Below are 17,748 nucleotides of genomic sequence, written 5' to 3'. Positions count from 1 at the left end.
TTTAAAGGTAGTTCATACTACATTTACAATGTCAGCTGATGTTCACAGATAGGAATTGCCTGGTTAAATAGATCTGAAAACGAGGCAACTAAATGGCTCTTAAAAATGACTTCAGTGACTATGGTCCTGTGATGAAACTGTCTACTCTTTCATTTTCTTTGGCCTCAGGAATAAAGACACTCCGTGAAAGAATGCAGTTCACAGCTTTAAAAGTCCATGTCAAATAGCTTCAGATTAAAGTGAATCAAAAATAATTGAAGACTTCTGAAAATTTCATAATACAGGTCATTAAGGAACTCTAGGAGAATGGAAAGGGCACACTCCCTGAAAACTTGATTCTACTATTCTTTAGCCCTCATTCCCACCTTTTTTTTTTTTTCATCAAAGCTTGAACATTAGAATCTTTTAACTATTTTTTAAGCTTGTTTATCAAATTAAAGCACAGCATTTCTGCTGGACACAGGTCTTTGGTTGACTCTCTGCACCTTCTCCTACTGGAACAATTCCATTGATGACAACGTTCATGTCTAAACTTCTAATTCCTGTCTGATCTGGTTTTGAGCCTCCTTGTTCCTCCATCCTTTCTCTGATTATGTTTGGAACTAGAGTCTATAACAGCCTCAGCCAGTTGCCAGCACTTCCTGTACTATATACATATATACATACGTATGTTTGTATTTTTCATGTTTATAATTAGTTTATTCTTCAAATCTATGATCACTTCATTACCCCACCCCGTTTTTCTTTTGGTCCCCTAAATAATTATGGGCCATTAGCTACAAACTGTAATTTTTTTTTTTTTTACTTTGTATTTCAAAATGTTTTCTGTTTACTGAATTGGACTTAATTACCATCCAATCTCGCATCAAAACTTAAACTGACAGTTCTAATTCTAACCCCACTGTACCAGTAGAAACAGGTTCTTCAGATATGACCCTCAAGTCCTACTGTGAAATAGCCATTACTCTTTGCACCTCTTCCCATGGTTTAAACTCACCCATGTTTAATATAAGTGTTTTAATATGAAAGAGCTGATACAAAGTCGGTTCTCCAAAATGTAGACAGCACAGTGTAAGAGTTAAGTCAGTCGCCAGGCTGCTAATATAGGTTTTATATTTTGTTAGGAAAATCTGCCTCGTATGTCACAACAGAAGCACAGTGAAGACAGTGCATAGGATGTAAAACACTATAAGCATGCTGATGCAGAACAACTGTGTGGCAGACAGCTGCAAAGATTGGGAGGGAGTATTTGTGGGAAAAGAAGCATGCTGATTTTTGTTGGCTTCCTCAATAACTGCATTGAGAAAAAAAATTCTGAAAGCTGAGTGTCCAGTTGACTGAAACTAAGGGAGGGTGCTTTTATAATGACCTAGAATTGTATTCCCCTCCTTATAGTAATCATCGTAGAGTAATGCCATGCTTCGTATTCATTCTCATGACATTTCTTTGTAGAAAGTATTTTTAAAAATCATTTCCTTTTTTTGGAATAGCTGAAACAAATGGCACGTATTATCAGATACACTGCGTTTTGATGGAAATCAGCTGTTAGGTTGACGAAAAAGCCACCCAACCCCAAAAGGAAGTCTGAGGTTTTCCATTCCAAGTCATAGAATTAATTAACTTAATTGTAAGCAGACTTTCTTAAACAGAGCTCTAAAATTATTAAATCCTTCTTTCCCCCCTGAAAATAAAGTCACATAAATCCTGGCTTTGTAAGACATTCTCCCCGAGACTTGCTGCTATCAACTTACCATGCAAGGGGCTAGAGGAGAGCAATAGAAAGTCAGAGTCATAATTGACAATGACATGTGCTTATTTAATTTTTAAAAATATGAGTGCATTTTTAAAACACTGTAAAAATATTTTCGTGGGATTATAGCGAGTTGCTAGGTTGAGCAGAAGGACCTGATCCACAGGCTGTCACTTGGCTCCTATGCAATGTCACCTTCTTCTGAATCAATTTCATCAGCCATAAAAAATGCTCGGAGGGGAAAAAGCAAAATTACCATTCTGTTGTTATTAATAATAATATGATTATGTTTTTGCTTATGTGAAGTGTCTAAGAGTTTGTATTATGTTTCCATGGAAATTTTCTCCATACATATTTTTTACTCTTTCCCTAAAGAATGCAGTTATAAGACAAACATGAAATCTGGCAGTTAAGTGAGGTAATGGTGATGGAATTTCAGAGTATAGAGAATTGAATTAAAGAAAAATAGTCAGACACATTTCAGATCTTTAAGTTGTTCATGTCAATCAAAATTGACCAATGTTTGTGCCAGGAAACAAACGCAGAAGCAGATTTTTTTCTTCTTTTTTTGAAAGAGGAGAAAACAAACAAAAAAAAAATTAAAAAAAAAAAAAAGAAAGAGGAGAAAACATTTATTTAATATACTTTTCAAGGTTACAGTATTCTTTTGGTTAATTTCTTTTTTTAATATAAAATGATAAATAGTGATGTGATTTTTTTAATGAACATGTATTATAGTGTAAATGGACACCATAGTTTCATTAGACAGCTGATGATTTTGAATTTTTAATTTTTCTGAATATCAATAGCTAATAACAAATTCTAGCAACTCCCCCAACACAAATTAGAACTTATTATGCCCTACTTGAATTTAAGATAAAATCACATCATTATATCATGAAGTTCTCACAGAACAGATGAAGCCAACGGGCACCCAATTTTCTTTACTAACAGTTCTTTTAAGGGAAGAGACAACGTTTTAGAGTCTACTGATGCAAGAGTTTCTAACAGAGAGGACCAGCACTGCTGAAACAAGGATGTTATAACATACACACTGTAGCAAGATGGTAGCTGTGGGTTCCTCAGGAACAATCCTTGTATAGTCACTAGCAACTGATTTTTGGTTTTTAGAAAGTCCTGATTCTTTTAGGAAATACAGTCTTTGTATGCTAAACTGTTCCATTTGCTCTGTGTCAGAGGGACTTTTGCTCAGAATGCTGTCATTTTCTTATACAACTTAAATTTCCTTAAGCCAGACAATCTCCATAAATGTGGAGTCACTGACATCTAGCCTTTTATAATGACAAGGCTACTTTTACTCTCTGGTGATCAAGGCTGAAAACCTATCACATAGCTACTTTACTTCCTATGCATTTGTGTTTCATGCTAAAGACTGAAACAAAGACCTGGGATAAGCCAGACACAGTGTGTAGATACTCAACAAACAGTAGAACTACTGCAAATGCCAACCAGCCTCTGCCAGACATGTTGCATAATCTGCTGGCATCAAGTCTACAGAGTTGAAAGGAAGATGAAGACAAATGCCCAACACCTGGAAACAAATGAAGAACGGGTATTACAAGTTTAATATCCTGTTTTCATGAAAGTCTACACATTATGGACAGTCTCATGGTTTGTGTGTAACTTGGTCCTATTTGATGTGGCTTTTTGTTGTTTTGCAGTCTGAAACACTCCCTCTCCCCTGGGACACTATGCTCTTGAAAAGAAGGCAGTATTTGAAGAAAGCTAGCAGCAGGGGCCCTTAGCCTCCAGATAACAAGTCAAGTTCTCCTTCTTACTACTGTAGCTCATTACAGAGAACCATCTATGAAAATTCGGCATTAATAACTTTTTGGCATTTGCTTGTCTTAAAACATGTAATGTTCATTTTTTTGTGAAAGCAATTATTTACACAATCAACTATAACACTTAACGATGCAAAACAATTTACAAGTTTGTGACTATTACATGATCAATTATCCTCCTTTTTGTTAATTTGAGTTTAGATTTCAGGCTTCTTCATATCATAGATCACTTGGGTCTATTTAAAACTACAGAGCCACACTTAAGCACTCACTGGTCATGCAACGCCTTGTAATTAACTTGTCTAATTAACTCTTTGAAATTATCTTTCTAGCTAAACAGAATATATCAGAGGCAACCACCATCGAAATGAATATCCTCGCAGAAACTGCATCACCCAGTTTATCCAAAGAACCACACATGGTACCTGACAAAGCTACACCAGTCATTCCATTAGTCACCGAATTACCTATTTTTACCACACACTTCCCTCCTGCAGGAAATATAGTCAATTCTGAACAGAAATCTGTAGTCTATTCTCAGGCTGTCCCAGACAGATTAGCCACTGAATCACCCACAGCTGTTGGGAATACCATCAACTCTTGGGATGTGGATGATTACTTGCCTTCTGGGTCAGGACCACTTGGACAGCCAGACATATCTGAAATTAAGGAGGAGGGACTCCAAAGTACAACTGTCATCTCCCAACATACTACTGGCTCACAGGATGGAATTACAGAGGATACACAAACACATGAATCAGTTACACAGATTGAACAAATAGAAGTGGGCCCCTTAGTAACATCCATGGAAATCACAAATCACATTTCTTTCAAGGAATTGCCAGAAACCAGAACACCATTTGAATCCACGGAAGTGACCCTGGAGCACAAGACTGAAATGCCAACAGTAAGCACCAGTCCTGACTTGGCAACCATAAGTCACTATGGATTCACCTTGAGAGAAGATGACAGAGAAGACAGAACACTGACAGTTAGATCTGGTCAGAGCACCCCAGTCTTTAGCCAAATACCTGAAGTCATCACAGTATCAAAAACATCAGAAGACACTACCTACTCGCAGCTAGGGGACTTAGAGTCCATTTCAATATCAACAATAACCATGCTTGGCACAGATGGATCACTGATAGATAAAAAGAAAGAACCCCAAACTAATGGTAAGATAACTGAAGATGAGTTTGGTCAATCACAGCCTACAACCCCCTTCCCATCACAGCATCTTACAGAAGTAGAATTGCTTCCATATTCTGGTGACACAATATCAGTAGAGGGGATAACCACAGCTATTTATCCATCATTACAAACAGAAGTGATACAAGGAAGAGAGAGAACAGGAACGCCAAGACCAGAGTTGAAAAAAGATCCTTATAAAGTTGATGAGATGCTAGAAAAGACCACCAAAGATCCATTTATAGGTACAACAGAAGAAGGTTTCTCTGGAATGCCTGTCTCTACATCTTCCTTAGAGTCTTCAGTGGAAAGGACCGAATCTGTTTCCCCAGCATTGACAATTGAGAAGTTAACTGTAAAGCCGACAGCAGCAAGAGATGTGGAAGAAATGACAATCCTGACTAGATTAGAAACAGATGTTACAAAGTCTGACAGAGATGTTACAAGAGCTCATTTGACCCACAGTACTTTAAATGTGGAAGTGGTCACAGTATCAAAATGGCCAGGAGATGAAGATAATTCAACTTCAAAGCCTCTGCCCTCAACAGAACATGCAGGCTTTACAAAATTGCCTTTGGTCTCACTTAGCACCATAGGGACAAATGGGAAGGATAAAGAAACCCTAAGTTTCACAGATGGAGGAGATGAATACACTCTTTCCCCAGATGGTACTCCAAAACCATTAGAAAAGATTTCTGAGGAAGATTTAACATCTGGAGAGTTTACAGTTACATTTCAGACATCTACATCCATTGGCAGTGCAGAAAAGTCAACACTGGGAGAACCTGCAACCGGAGACAGGGTTCTGCCCACCACAAGCACAGAAGACCAGATCATCAATGCAACAGTGGAAGGAAGTGCTTTGGGTGAAGATACAGATGCCTCCAAGCCACTGTTTACTTCCCCACCATTTGTCCACACCTCTGATGTGGAAGAATTGGCATTTGTTAATTATAGTAGCACGCAGGAGCCCACTACTTATGTAGACGTATCCCACACTAGTCCTCTTTCTATAATTCCTAAGACAGAATGGAGTGTATTGGAAACTTCTGTTCCACTGGAAGACGAGGTTCTAGGCAAATCTGACCAAGATATCCTTGAACAAACTCATCTAGAAGCAACCATCTCTCCTGAAGCGTTGAGAACAACAGAAGTCTCACAGGGAGAAACACAGGAAGAACCGCAAACCCCAGGGAGCCCATTTCATGCTCTCAGTTCTACAGCAGTTATGAGCAAGGAGACAACAGCTTTTGAAGAAGAGGGGGAGGGGTCAACATATACTGTCGCTGAAGACAGATTGACAACAGGTTTTGAAAGAGTCCCAGGTTTAGAAACCACTCCAGTTGGTACGTCTTATCCACCTGGTGCAATAACCGAGCAGGAAGTGGAGATGGATACAATGCTAACACTGGTATCCACCATTAGGCCAACAGTAGTTTTAAGTACAGAGCCAGAAGTAATTTATGAAGCAGAAGGTAGTAGTCTAATGGAATTTGCACCAACGTTGAGGCCCTTCGGGACTCATGTCACACAGCTAATGGAAGAAACTACCGAGGAAGGAAAAAAGACATCCTTAGATGATACAGATTTAGGCTCAGGGTTATTTGAACCCAGAGCCACTGAGCTCCCAGAATTTCCAACAGCTCCAAGTGATATCAGTGTCTTCACTGCTGTCGACAGCCTGCACAGAACGCCACCCTTGAGGCCATCTTCACCAGTCACCAAGGAACCACGCATCTTTGAGAAGGAGCCCAGTGAGAAAACAACAGGTGCCATTATACTTCCTAGTGAATCTGTAACACAGCACCCTGTGACCACTCTCACTGATATGATAGCCACGAAAACAGAATCTGATATTGATCAAGAGTATCACAGGACCTCAAAACCTCCTGTAGCCCAGCCAACAAGACTATCAGTTGTGGAAAGAAAAACAACTTACAAACCTCAAGAGTTGTCTACTTCACCACCCCCAGCAGGGACCAAATTCCACCCTGACATAAATGTTTATATTATTGAGGTCAGAGAAAACAAGACAGGTAAGTCTTTGTTTTCAAGGCAATTAGCATTTTCTCTTGAAAGTTAAGATGCCCATCATACCAAATGCTGCCATTCGATGATAACAATAACTGGAGTGTCAAAGTATGTTAGCTTCATGCATCCGTACAAGAATTGGAAGGATATGTTAAACAGTTTGGAAGAGTGTTAGGTACAGTTTTATTTTGAAAGTTGTAAGAAGCCCTGCTTTATCATCTAATACAACCACTTCATCACTGTTACATCCCTTCAGAGTGTGTAGAACAAAGTGTTTTAATTTCTGTGTCTTCCATACATTACTACTCATGTGTAGCACTAGACGGTGCTAACATTTCATTGGTCTGCCACCATTAACCTTCAGCCCTCACAATGTAGACAGCTAAATGATTTTGCATATCCCTAAGGTTGACCGGATGATCTCTAAAGGTTTGTTTTTTTCTCTTCCAGGATTTGCAGGCTTATCACATAAGTTATGGAATGGGTAATAGGTCTACTTTAATTCAAATTTAACAATTATAAGACATTGACTGGTGTGTGTGTGTGTGTGTGTGTGTGTGTGTGTGTGTTTGTGTGTGTGTCTGTGTCTGTGTATGTGTGTGTGTGTAATTGCTTGGAATCATTAACAACTTTAGAAGGTGAATTTGTGAACACGACCTTGTCTTTCTAAAAGGCAAGTTGTGTTATTTTTTTATTGTGATTTCATTGTCTCTTCTAAAAGCTGTTTATTTGCATTGCCTAATACTTGCAGTTATCATTATCAAACATGTCTTGTTCTTACTGAAAAGTGACAGTACATCGCCATGTTAAACTCGAGAAGCTGAGTTGAGAATGCATAGCACATACATAGCACAAACAGTTTCACGTTTCTTTGTGTCTTTTAAATGTAGAGCTTAAGTCTACTGGTTTTATTAAGTCGTTGAGTTCAAATTTTAATAGAAGAATTAAATAATTAATGTCCGTCTTTCTGTATCCTGCCTCCGAGAAGCCTTACTGGAAGTATGTCTGCTTATCAGTTTCTTTCTTGGTATTAGAATATGCCCTGCTTAGTGTCATTCAGAAGACAGATGGTCTTTTCATCCAGGTGATCAGGAGTACAGCTGTTGAAAAGTACCTGTACCTCCAACTCAATTGGTATCTAGTGTTGTACAAAGAAACTTTATGACTTCTATTTGCCCTGCTTCCCCAGAATTTTTGTGATGTGAACATATCTGTAGGAGAACAGTAGTTCACAGAACCCTGCATTGCTAAGTTTATCTCCTATTCTCAGCAGAGCATTTTAGAGGCCAGGAATGAAACATGATTTTTTTTTTCTTTTGTTACTGGTACAGTATTTTGTAAATCATAAATGGTTTCCTGTCTTCTACATTATTTTTACATCTCTCAAAACTGGAGTTGCAAATGGAAATGTTACCAAGAAGTAGAAGTTGGAATTGCTGTTAGTTAAACATAAAACTGCAACCCTGGGATGAGGGGCAGGAAATAGAGAGGAGAGGAAATGGGTATCAGCTTTTGATTTCGAGATTTGAAAAGTTCATACCAATTAAGACTATGTCTTTCCAGTTTATCTTACTGTGTTGTTAGGGACATACTAAGTTGTATCAAATAGTTTGAAGCTGGAAATGTAAGGCATTGAACAATGGGAATGGGAAGCTGGACATTTAGCTTAGAACATTCGAAGTACAAAATGGAAAAAGGCTGACACTTGACCACATTCCCCCTCCCCACTGCCAGCAAGTGATGGCAATCAGCAGGTGAAAAGCAGAACCATTACATTTATACATAGTAGTTCAAATGGGGGTCTGCATAGTCTAAGGCTGTAATAGTTTATGCAGAGGTGTGCCTTTTTAGGTGCCTTGTGGTCTCCACTCAGCCAGACCTCCGTAGTTGGTTTCTTTCCTCCACATCTAAAACATAGGGTCATATTGACCATACACTCTGAGAAAATCACGAACTATCTGGCCGTTTTGATCAGACACGGTTACAGTATGTGCATGTTGGGAGGGGGCACTGAACACTGGCACCGCCTCTCTTTCATCTGCTTTCAGTGTGTTCTAGATACACATTCTTCTTTAAAACGACAGCAGGGTTTATTATTTTCAGAAGTCCCAACTACTCGGTTAGCAAATGTTGCTCGTTTTCTAACAATAACCTAATTTTCCAAGTATATTGAACTTTACCCATGAAAACCCCAACACAGATGTTCAGTTAAGTTCTAAGGCAGGTGTGTTAATGAGGAACTGTGGAAAGTCAAACTTTTTATATTTCCAGACTGGAAAATCCTTGGTGCATGCATGCCATTGTATAAACCTATTCACCCATTCACCCGAATAGAATTTACCTTCACATTTACTTTGCATTCAAGTGAGTGAAAATGCCACCCAGGCTACATGAAACCACGGCATTTATAATTTCTGCTGCACTCAGAGAGTGATATAAAGCTTGACTTTTATGAAATACCGTGAAACAAAACATGCTACTCAAGGTGTGCTTACGTCATCCACTCAGATGCATGCACTTTAATGGCAACATTGGCTCTGCTGCTGGCGGGTAGCTGGAGTTAACAGTTTAAAAATCTGAAGGAACTTCTCAGCCCATAAAGGTTTTATGAGCTGAAAAATGCTGTGGGGTGTGGTTAACAGTGGCCCAGGGATGCTGAAACCTTGACTCGGCTCTTGCAGGAGTAATTTGTACACCTGCACTTGGGAAAATTATTAGAAGGCTTTCTTTGTGAACACGTCTAAAGGCTATAGGATTTGACAATATAGAAGGGGTTTCTTCAGTAACATCAAGGGTTTTTTTGTTGTTGCTGTGTTGTTTTGTAGTTTGGAAAGGGGTACTCGGGTTAAATTTCTTGAAAAATTACAAATTAGTGCAACACAACTGCAACTACTAAAACAAACACAAACAAAATGTAGCTGTATCTTTGAGTCAAAAAATAATTTGGAAATGTCAGGTGTTACACGTTAGCATCATGCCAGTACTCATAGCCATACCTCCACATACAGATTCATATATGTTATCATATGTCAGCCCTGCCTGACTACATTTGCTAGGTTTTTTTTTTTTTTTTTTTACTATTTTTCTGTCATCCTAAATGTAAATCTAAATATTAAATAGAAATGGTAAAAATATAAGATGCTGATGAAATTGTTCCTGTAGTAATATGTGCATCATTTAGATTCTGAGAAGCGAAGAATTCTCACCTCTACTTTGGAACTCACTTGTTCACATTCCTCATGCACAATTACCACCCTGTATTGGTGACATCATTTAGAAACAACTCCCATCTTCTTTATTTCTTCTACTAATTTTAAATATGAAAAACACACTTACATAAAGCTATAGGCTGGTTTTTGAGAAATTTGGTATTGTGGGGAAGATTAACTACAAGGGGCAGTAGAGAATTTTTTATATAATATATAATTTTTAAAAATCATATTTTATAAGGTTTTGTTTTAGTGTACATTTTTATTGGATATTTTATTTATTTACATTTCAGATGTTATCCCCTTCCCCCTTCCCCCATCCCAGAAACCCTGTAGAAGCTATTAACTTAGCAGAACACAAGCTTCCACCAATCTATACATTTATAGAATTTTATAATCATATGTAAAATACTTGTGTGTGTGTGTGTGTGTGTGTGTGTCTTTTTTATTTGACTTAGAGGATTCCATTCTGCAGTTGGTATCTCATAGGGGCTTTCATGTGTTAACAAATAGTGACCATGCTGGTTAATGCTTGGGTGGACAGGCTAGCTTCATCAGACCCAAATGAAAGTGACCTGCAGACATAACTGAAAACAAAACAGAAACACTCATTTCTGGATGATACTTAAAAGAAAAAATATATTTTCATTTCTGAATTTTTTTTATCCTACTACCTTATGGTTTTTTTTTTTTTTGCCTGTGATTGTGTGTGTGTGTGTGTGTGTGTGTGTACCACTTGCATGCCTGGTGCTATAGGTAGGCGTCAGAAGTGGCTGTCAGATCCCCTAGGACTAGGATTGCAGATGCTTCTGAGCTGCCACATGGATGCTGGGAATAGAATCTAGGCCATTTGCAAGAACATCCAGTATTCATAGTTGCTGAGTATTGTTTCAGTATTGTTTTCAATAAGAATTGCTGTGACTACCCTTAGCTCATACAAAGGTATACATTTATCAGTAATAGGTACCTTTGCTGTCTCTATACATTACGTTAAATGAATCCATTTAAGTCAATGTTACTTCAATCTTGTTGGTATCTCTGTGCTATTAGATCATGTTTTTTATAATGCAAAGAAAGAAATATTTTGCTACTTGCTTGACGAAAAGAGCATGTTAAAAATCTTAGTCACCGTGGTGAATGCTGCTTTACAGTCACGCCCCTTTGAATGTCAACTGGAAGCAACTATAGCTCCTTTGTAATTTAACTGTAGTGTTGATTCTATAGGGCCCATGAACAGAACCCATCAGTTCCAGCACTTTCATGTGCATGATAATTGGGCTGCTAATGACATTGTAATTCTTTTCTCAAGAATGGCTCTTGAATGACTTTTGAAAATGTGTCTATGCTTTTATAACATGCTCAGAACTTTTCCAGCAAGGGGTTAGCTAAAGGAAGAGATGACCAAGAACGAATCAGAAGGCACAGAAACCCAAAAAGTCTTTAGAGTTTCATTTTAGAGGGGTAAAGCTTAAATTCCTTTTATATTTTTAAGGAGACTTGCCAATTTTTGTCATTGTAGAAGTTCATAGAATTACTTCCGAGTGAAGCCAGTTTTCCATATACAAATGTAGTTGTTTAATGATGTGACTTCAGTTCCAAGAGTAGTGATGATGACTGGGGAGTGGGTGTGTGGATATACTGAGATGTTTCAGTAAAAAAACGACACATGGATATTTTCAGGTATATTGAGGTATTTGCGGTTTTTCTCAATATAACTGATGTGATAAGAAGCACAAAATATCCTTTTTATATGAGGTCATCCCGTGAAGGCCTGAGAATCCATCTCTCTTACTTATAAGGGTATTCCTTGGAGAAATAGTGCCAACAATTTGAGTATGAATCAGGAGGGAAACAGATCTAATAGCAAGAGGAGAATTTAAATACATGCAACAATGGAGTTGATCTATTGGTGGAGGAAAATCTATATAATCTATACTACGTCTGAATGATTAAGGCCATACGTAGTGTTTCTCATGAATGATATAGAGTTTAAGCAGAAGAGTTTAAAATATAAAGGATTCCTACAGTAACAGAAAGTTTCTAGCTCTTTCTTTGAAAATGTAAATGCTGTGTCAATAAGATGTCCTTAAATTTTTTGTACACTCATATAATTTGTACATAGTATATGTGTGGGCAGCTCTTCCAGGGTTAATGGTTTCACATAGCAGGAATGTATTCCTGATGTCTCATAGAAAGGGTAATTTAGTTACTTTAGCCACATGCTGCAAAGGTGTTTGTTTTATTAAAGTGGAAAACAGGAGATATAAATATATTAATGTATGTTTCTAAAAACATACAGGAACACAATATGATCCTCATCTTCATCATCAATAGCTCATGGTTCTTGGCTTTCTAGGGAGCCCACAATGTCATACTTTAATAAATATGTCAGATAGCAATCCCAAAATAAGATCACCAGTCTCTGTACTAGACAAGTCCTCAGAACTCATCTCCGAAAAACCTGCAGTGTTCACCCTATGCTTGAGCACCATTCAGGTTCCCTGGAGACCCACAAGCAAACCAACCTGAGTTACGAGCAGGTAATCCTACAGGATGCACCTGCCTGACACGGACAGACACGGGGAAATCTACCAATCATATTTTGCCCACACTGCTTCTACACTTGGCTATAGATCAGAAGCATCCAAATAAAGTAGCCATAACTCCAACCACCCCCCAGACAACTGAACTGAATTGCTAGTGGGAGGTGTGAGCATTGTTATTTAATTCCCTTTGAAATCTGCGTGCGATTGATATCTTTATAGGTTTGCTGAACAAAGTATTGAACATCTAATAGAGCAAAGAGCTCCCGACTCTCTGGCCTGCTGCGACACAACCTTTGTAAGGTTAAGATGTACTCTGCCAGTTTTCAGCAGAAAGAATTTTCCTGATTTAATCGTTCTCTGCTGAAACTGTAGTCATTAGTCAGATTTTGGCAAGTGTTCTGTTTGTTACAAGTCTTACTATACCTTGACATCTGTAAATCAGGAAGAAAATGCAAAGAAATATTTGTGATTTACATGTGCCTTTAACATACTAAGAATAATTACCATTGAATCCAAAATAGTTATGATGAGTGGGCAGTATGTTTTTAGTCTCATAGAATTACATACCTCAGCTATATGCTATATCTTTGTTAAGTTTTGTCTGCAAACTCAGAAACTAAAAGTGACCCATTAATGACATAATTTCTTCTCTTTGTATGGATCAAGTAAGTTTCTTCACTTAATTTATTTTTAAAGGAAAAAAACCCAATGTTCATTGCTTTCATAGAAGCCTACATACATTTCTACAGTTGGTGAATGATTAAAAAAATATTGAGACCATGGATGTACATTCATGATGTATCACAATTATCTAAATTTCCATGACCATAAATTCTCTATTTGAGATACTTTGTATGATTCATGTGCCCCTGTCTTTGTTATACCAAAGACCTTAGGGATATAAATTTTTCAAAGGGACTTCAGCGCAGTGACAACCTTTTGATTCTTAATGTTAAATCAGAAGGAAGATAATCTGGCAACTGAACTCTCAAAGGGGAGATTAACTGGGTAGAATATTCTGTGTTTATAGGATATCATCCTATACTTACAGAATCACTTTACTATAATGCTGGGAAATAGACCTGAGAAACATGAGATGAGAGAATAAAGTTCTTTGATGGGACAAGCCAGTAATGGGCACTTGGGAGACTGAGGCAGGAGGATGGCATAAACAAGTACATGCATAATAACAAACTATGTAATGTAATGTAATGTAATGTAAGTCCTATGCCCCACAGGTAAAAATATACCCACTTTGTGTGTGAGTGGCATCTAACTGTCTATCTAGCATCTATCTGTACTAAGCCTTCATAAATGGAAAGGTAATGCAAATGAGAGGATATTAAGATGCTGTCTATTTGAAGCAGGCTGAAGCAGGAATGAAGGGGATATGAAAGTGGGACTCTAGAATTGCTGACTCATCATGTATAGTACAAAAATTCCAGTAGAGAATGGAAGGATTCGGGTAATCATAGGCCAGTTACTGGAGCTGTTTGTACATCCTATTGAATGGATCAATTTGAAGAGATGACTGGAAGCAAGATTAACTTTTGACAAAGCAATGGCAAAATAGAGTTGTGTTTGTATTCTGTAGTTTAGTGGATATAAGTTTAGAATCTGAAGAGAAACTGTAAACTTACTTATCAGAGTCCTATGCTTTATTGTAGTCAAAGATTTTCTTACTTTTAAGTTATCGATTCTGATGCTGGTATTAAAATATCTGGTAATATCTACCTGGGTATCTGTATCTATAGCATGTATATCCATGTGTATGAATGTATGTTGAAGGACTCAAGTGCTAGAGTACTGAAGCAAAATGGATAGCAATGTTTCACTTTACAGTTGATCTCTATTTGATCAATTCAAAAAGTTATATGTATAATTGTATGTCTGAATGTATATCTGTGTTCCACTTGCATGCCTGGTACCCACAGAGGCCAGAGAGAATGTTGAATCCCCTGAAACTGGAGTTATAGTCAGTAGTCAGTTTTGGAGCAGCTGTGTGGGCTAATCTATATCCTGAGGAAGAGCAGCCAGAGTTTTAATCTGCTGAATGACCAGCTCATATCTGCTGTATTCTTTTTTAAAAACCAATTTTTAGAGAATTCCACAATATGTATTTGGATTACACTCACTCTGGCTCTGCTCAGATGCATGTTGGCTACCCAACCCACCCAATTTCATGCCATTTTTTTTTTTTTTTTTTTTTTTTTTCTTTTTAAACCTATCTGAGTTTTTGCTGGTCACATGCTCTTGGAGTTTAGAACTGTATCATGGATCGTGGTCAGCTTAGGAGAAAGACTGTTCCAGGAAGCATTTTGAAGTCAAACTTCCCAAATTACTTGTTTTCTGTATAGTTTTTTCTTACTACTTAGGTGCATCTCAAATGTCTCTGATTGCTTGAGTATGCTGTCTAAGAAATCAGTTGATTTGTTAAGGGAGAGTAGAATTCCCTATGCCCTCTCTAAGAAAGAAGAATCTACACTTGGTGATATCTTCTTAACTGAACTCAGGCAGGATGATTACATCTAAAAATAGCCTTTGCACTTGAAGGAACTGTATACTCTGAGAACAATTGGAAGCTGAAATAAGTGCCTATTGATCATAACATGCCTGCCTCTTTAACACGAGGCAATCAGAAGCAGCCTCGTTGTTTACATATGTGTATGGCCCTTTCTGGGCGTGAAATTTTTTGAACTGAGAAAAAGATGTGCGGTGTTCAGCACACAAAGTCTGTCAGGGGGAGACAACATGCTTGAGTGCTGCTTTAAGTAGGCCAACCATGGCTAGCTAAGTCATAAGTAGACAAGGATTACAGAACACAGTGATCTCTGGATCTTTGATATTACTCACCTCTCTGGTGTTTGGGAGGGCTGTTTTGTAGATATAAACATCACATATTTCCCAAGAATTGAGGGAATGAAGGAGCAAAAGCATCTGCCAACATTTTGGAAGACATTTCTATCCTGATTTTTAATGTTGTTGTTTAAAGTACTAAGCTGGGGCAAACTATGTCACAAATTAAAAAAAAATGCTGAGGATTCAGAATATCATAAACAATTTGATTAAAATCACATGTTTTTCCCCTTAAAGTACTACTTAGTCATTTATTTCCATTAAGAATTGAAGAAAGATGAGTGACATGAAAGATTTATTTTGGTATGGCTTTTTTTTTTTTTTTTGCATCTACACATACATGAAAGCTTGATATTTTGAGTATTTTTCAGGCTTCTACACTTTAAGATTTGCAAGAACCTTCCAGGGATCCGTAGTGTGGCTATTTTAGTTTTGGAATTGGGAACTGATAGATTATATATATGTATTAGAACAAATTCCATTTTAAAGGAAGTACAGTCTTATCTATCTCTGCTGAGTAGGCTGCAATATCTTTCACTTAATTAAAGACCATTAAACTTAAATTATAAGACACCCTGAAGAGAATATGAACTTTGACCAGTCGCCTATGCATGATAGCAACTATGTTTTGTGTCTGGTTACAGAATGACTGCAAGACTTGTGCTATGTCTGCAAATTTTTGCTATGAAGTACTTAAAAATACTCAGTGAATAGTTTAATGTCAGTTATCCATAAAGCCTTGTGTGAAATGCCATTAAAAAAAAAAAAAACCATTAACCGTGGTACTAGTATATTCAAGTCAAGCTGTTAAAATATACCCGTATAAACATAGAAAAGATTATACATGCAGTCTACTGAGTTCTGTGGTTTGACTCTTGAAATCTAAATAAAAGTTATATTCTCCTTAGAGTAAAAATGTGAAATAAAGCACTCCTGTAAAAGGGCCCATTCTTCTAAGACCCTGGACTGTCAGTAACCCTGTTAAGTCTTTCTTGTTAGTGTGAAATCGAGCAGGTCACTATTTTGCAATGAAACAGGACTTTGACAATAGCACAGGTATACCCTACCATACGCCACAAAGAAACTTTTCTGGTTTGCCTTAATTATAGGTGTTCCGTCTCTTTAATAACATGTGTGGTAGGTGGGGGTGGTGACAGGAAAGGGGGATGCAGAGGCAATTTTGGAAAATGAATAAACAAAAACAGCTGAGTAGGATTTGATGAGTTGGAAGGAATTATTGATGGCAATTCAGGCCATGAAGCCAGGAAGAATTCAGCTATTTATGTGCACTGTAGAGAGAGTTTTATATAAACTCTGCTCCATTCATGAAATGTTGAAAGTGTGGGGGAAAAAAAGATATATACAGACAGAATAAAGTATGAAAAAAGATGCAAATTCAAAACTCTAGGTAGTTAACATTTTTCCATCCTCAAACTGAAGTTAAGAAAGCCAAGGAAAGCATTTGTAAGTTGACACAACCTGAACAAATGGCCACTTGTTGCCAACCTGTGAGAGCATTCCTCTCAGAAAAGGTAAATAGTAAGTCTTAAACTCATTCTGCATTTTTTGTTTGCTTTAGTTACATCCTTTTTAGTAGAAAAATTCCAGGACTCCATATTAACACAAAGATTGTGGTTTCATACATTAGAACTTTTTGTCAAATGAATACATTTTAGATGCTCTTATCACATAGAAAACCTCATTGCATACTATGTGTGAGTTTGTTTTTCTATGCTAATCACTCTATCATCCATAAATATATACTAAACCTAACATATATCCAGTGAGGCTAGCTGACAAGAAAAAAAATTACAGTTTATATCAAATTGGAATATTAGGTATTAATGAAGCAACACAAACGAAACCCATGAGAATATAAGCCATTTAGGCCTGGTACATTTGGGGTCTCTAGTTAAATTTTTATGAATGTATGCAGATGTCGTATTTTAATCTGGACTTATTTAACTATATTCAAACACTACTGATGAGAAACTACTTGTTTTAGTGATAAAACTTGATTTTGTATTTCAAGAGTTCATATGCAAAGGCATTTTAATGTAGCCTTTCTTATGCTCTGAACATTGACTTTGAATTTCTTCTAATAGGACAAAGTATACATTTGTTCAAACTAGCTGCAATTGTTATTGTGTCTTCTTTAATAGTTTGCAATGGTTACTATAAGATAATAGTAACAGATAATATTCAACAGACATCATTTTAATGGTGCTTCTGTAAAAGTCTGGGCATTTAGTCATTTTCTTAACTTGGTATTAAAGATTATTTGCAACATCTATGCCAGAAATAGCATGTTATTGTTTTGTGCTTTTAAGTGCACTGGAATTAGGCATGTATCTAACTTCTCT

At 37.2% G+C, this 17,748-nt stretch overlaps 1 protein-coding gene across 3 annotated transcripts in view; it reads left to right on the top strand.

Annotated features, from left to right (window-relative positions):
- The window catches only part of Vcan (versican), a 92,890-nt gene that overhangs the window by 35,513 nt on the left and 39,629 nt on the right, over positions 1 to 17,748 (top strand). For 2 of the 3 annotated variants that reach the window (XM_076927114.1, XM_076927116.1), the window contains exon 7: positions 3,888 to 6,779. The exons of the other annotated variant lie outside the window; for it this stretch is intronic. In XM_076927114.1, coding sequence (XP_076783229.1) covers positions 3,888 to 6,779 — 2,892 coding nt within the window. The remainder of the gene's footprint in view (positions 1 to 3,887; positions 6,780 to 17,748) is intronic. 3 annotated transcript variants of the gene reach the window in all.

Source organism: Arvicanthis niloticus, chromosome 29, assembly GCF_011762505.2.
Source record: "Arvicanthis niloticus isolate mArvNil1 chromosome 29, mArvNil1.pat.X, whole genome shotgun sequence".
NCBI classification, from domain to species: Eukaryota; Metazoa; Chordata; class Mammalia; order Rodentia; family Muridae; genus Arvicanthis; species Arvicanthis niloticus.
This window is presented reverse-complemented; position numbering and strand designations above follow the sequence as displayed.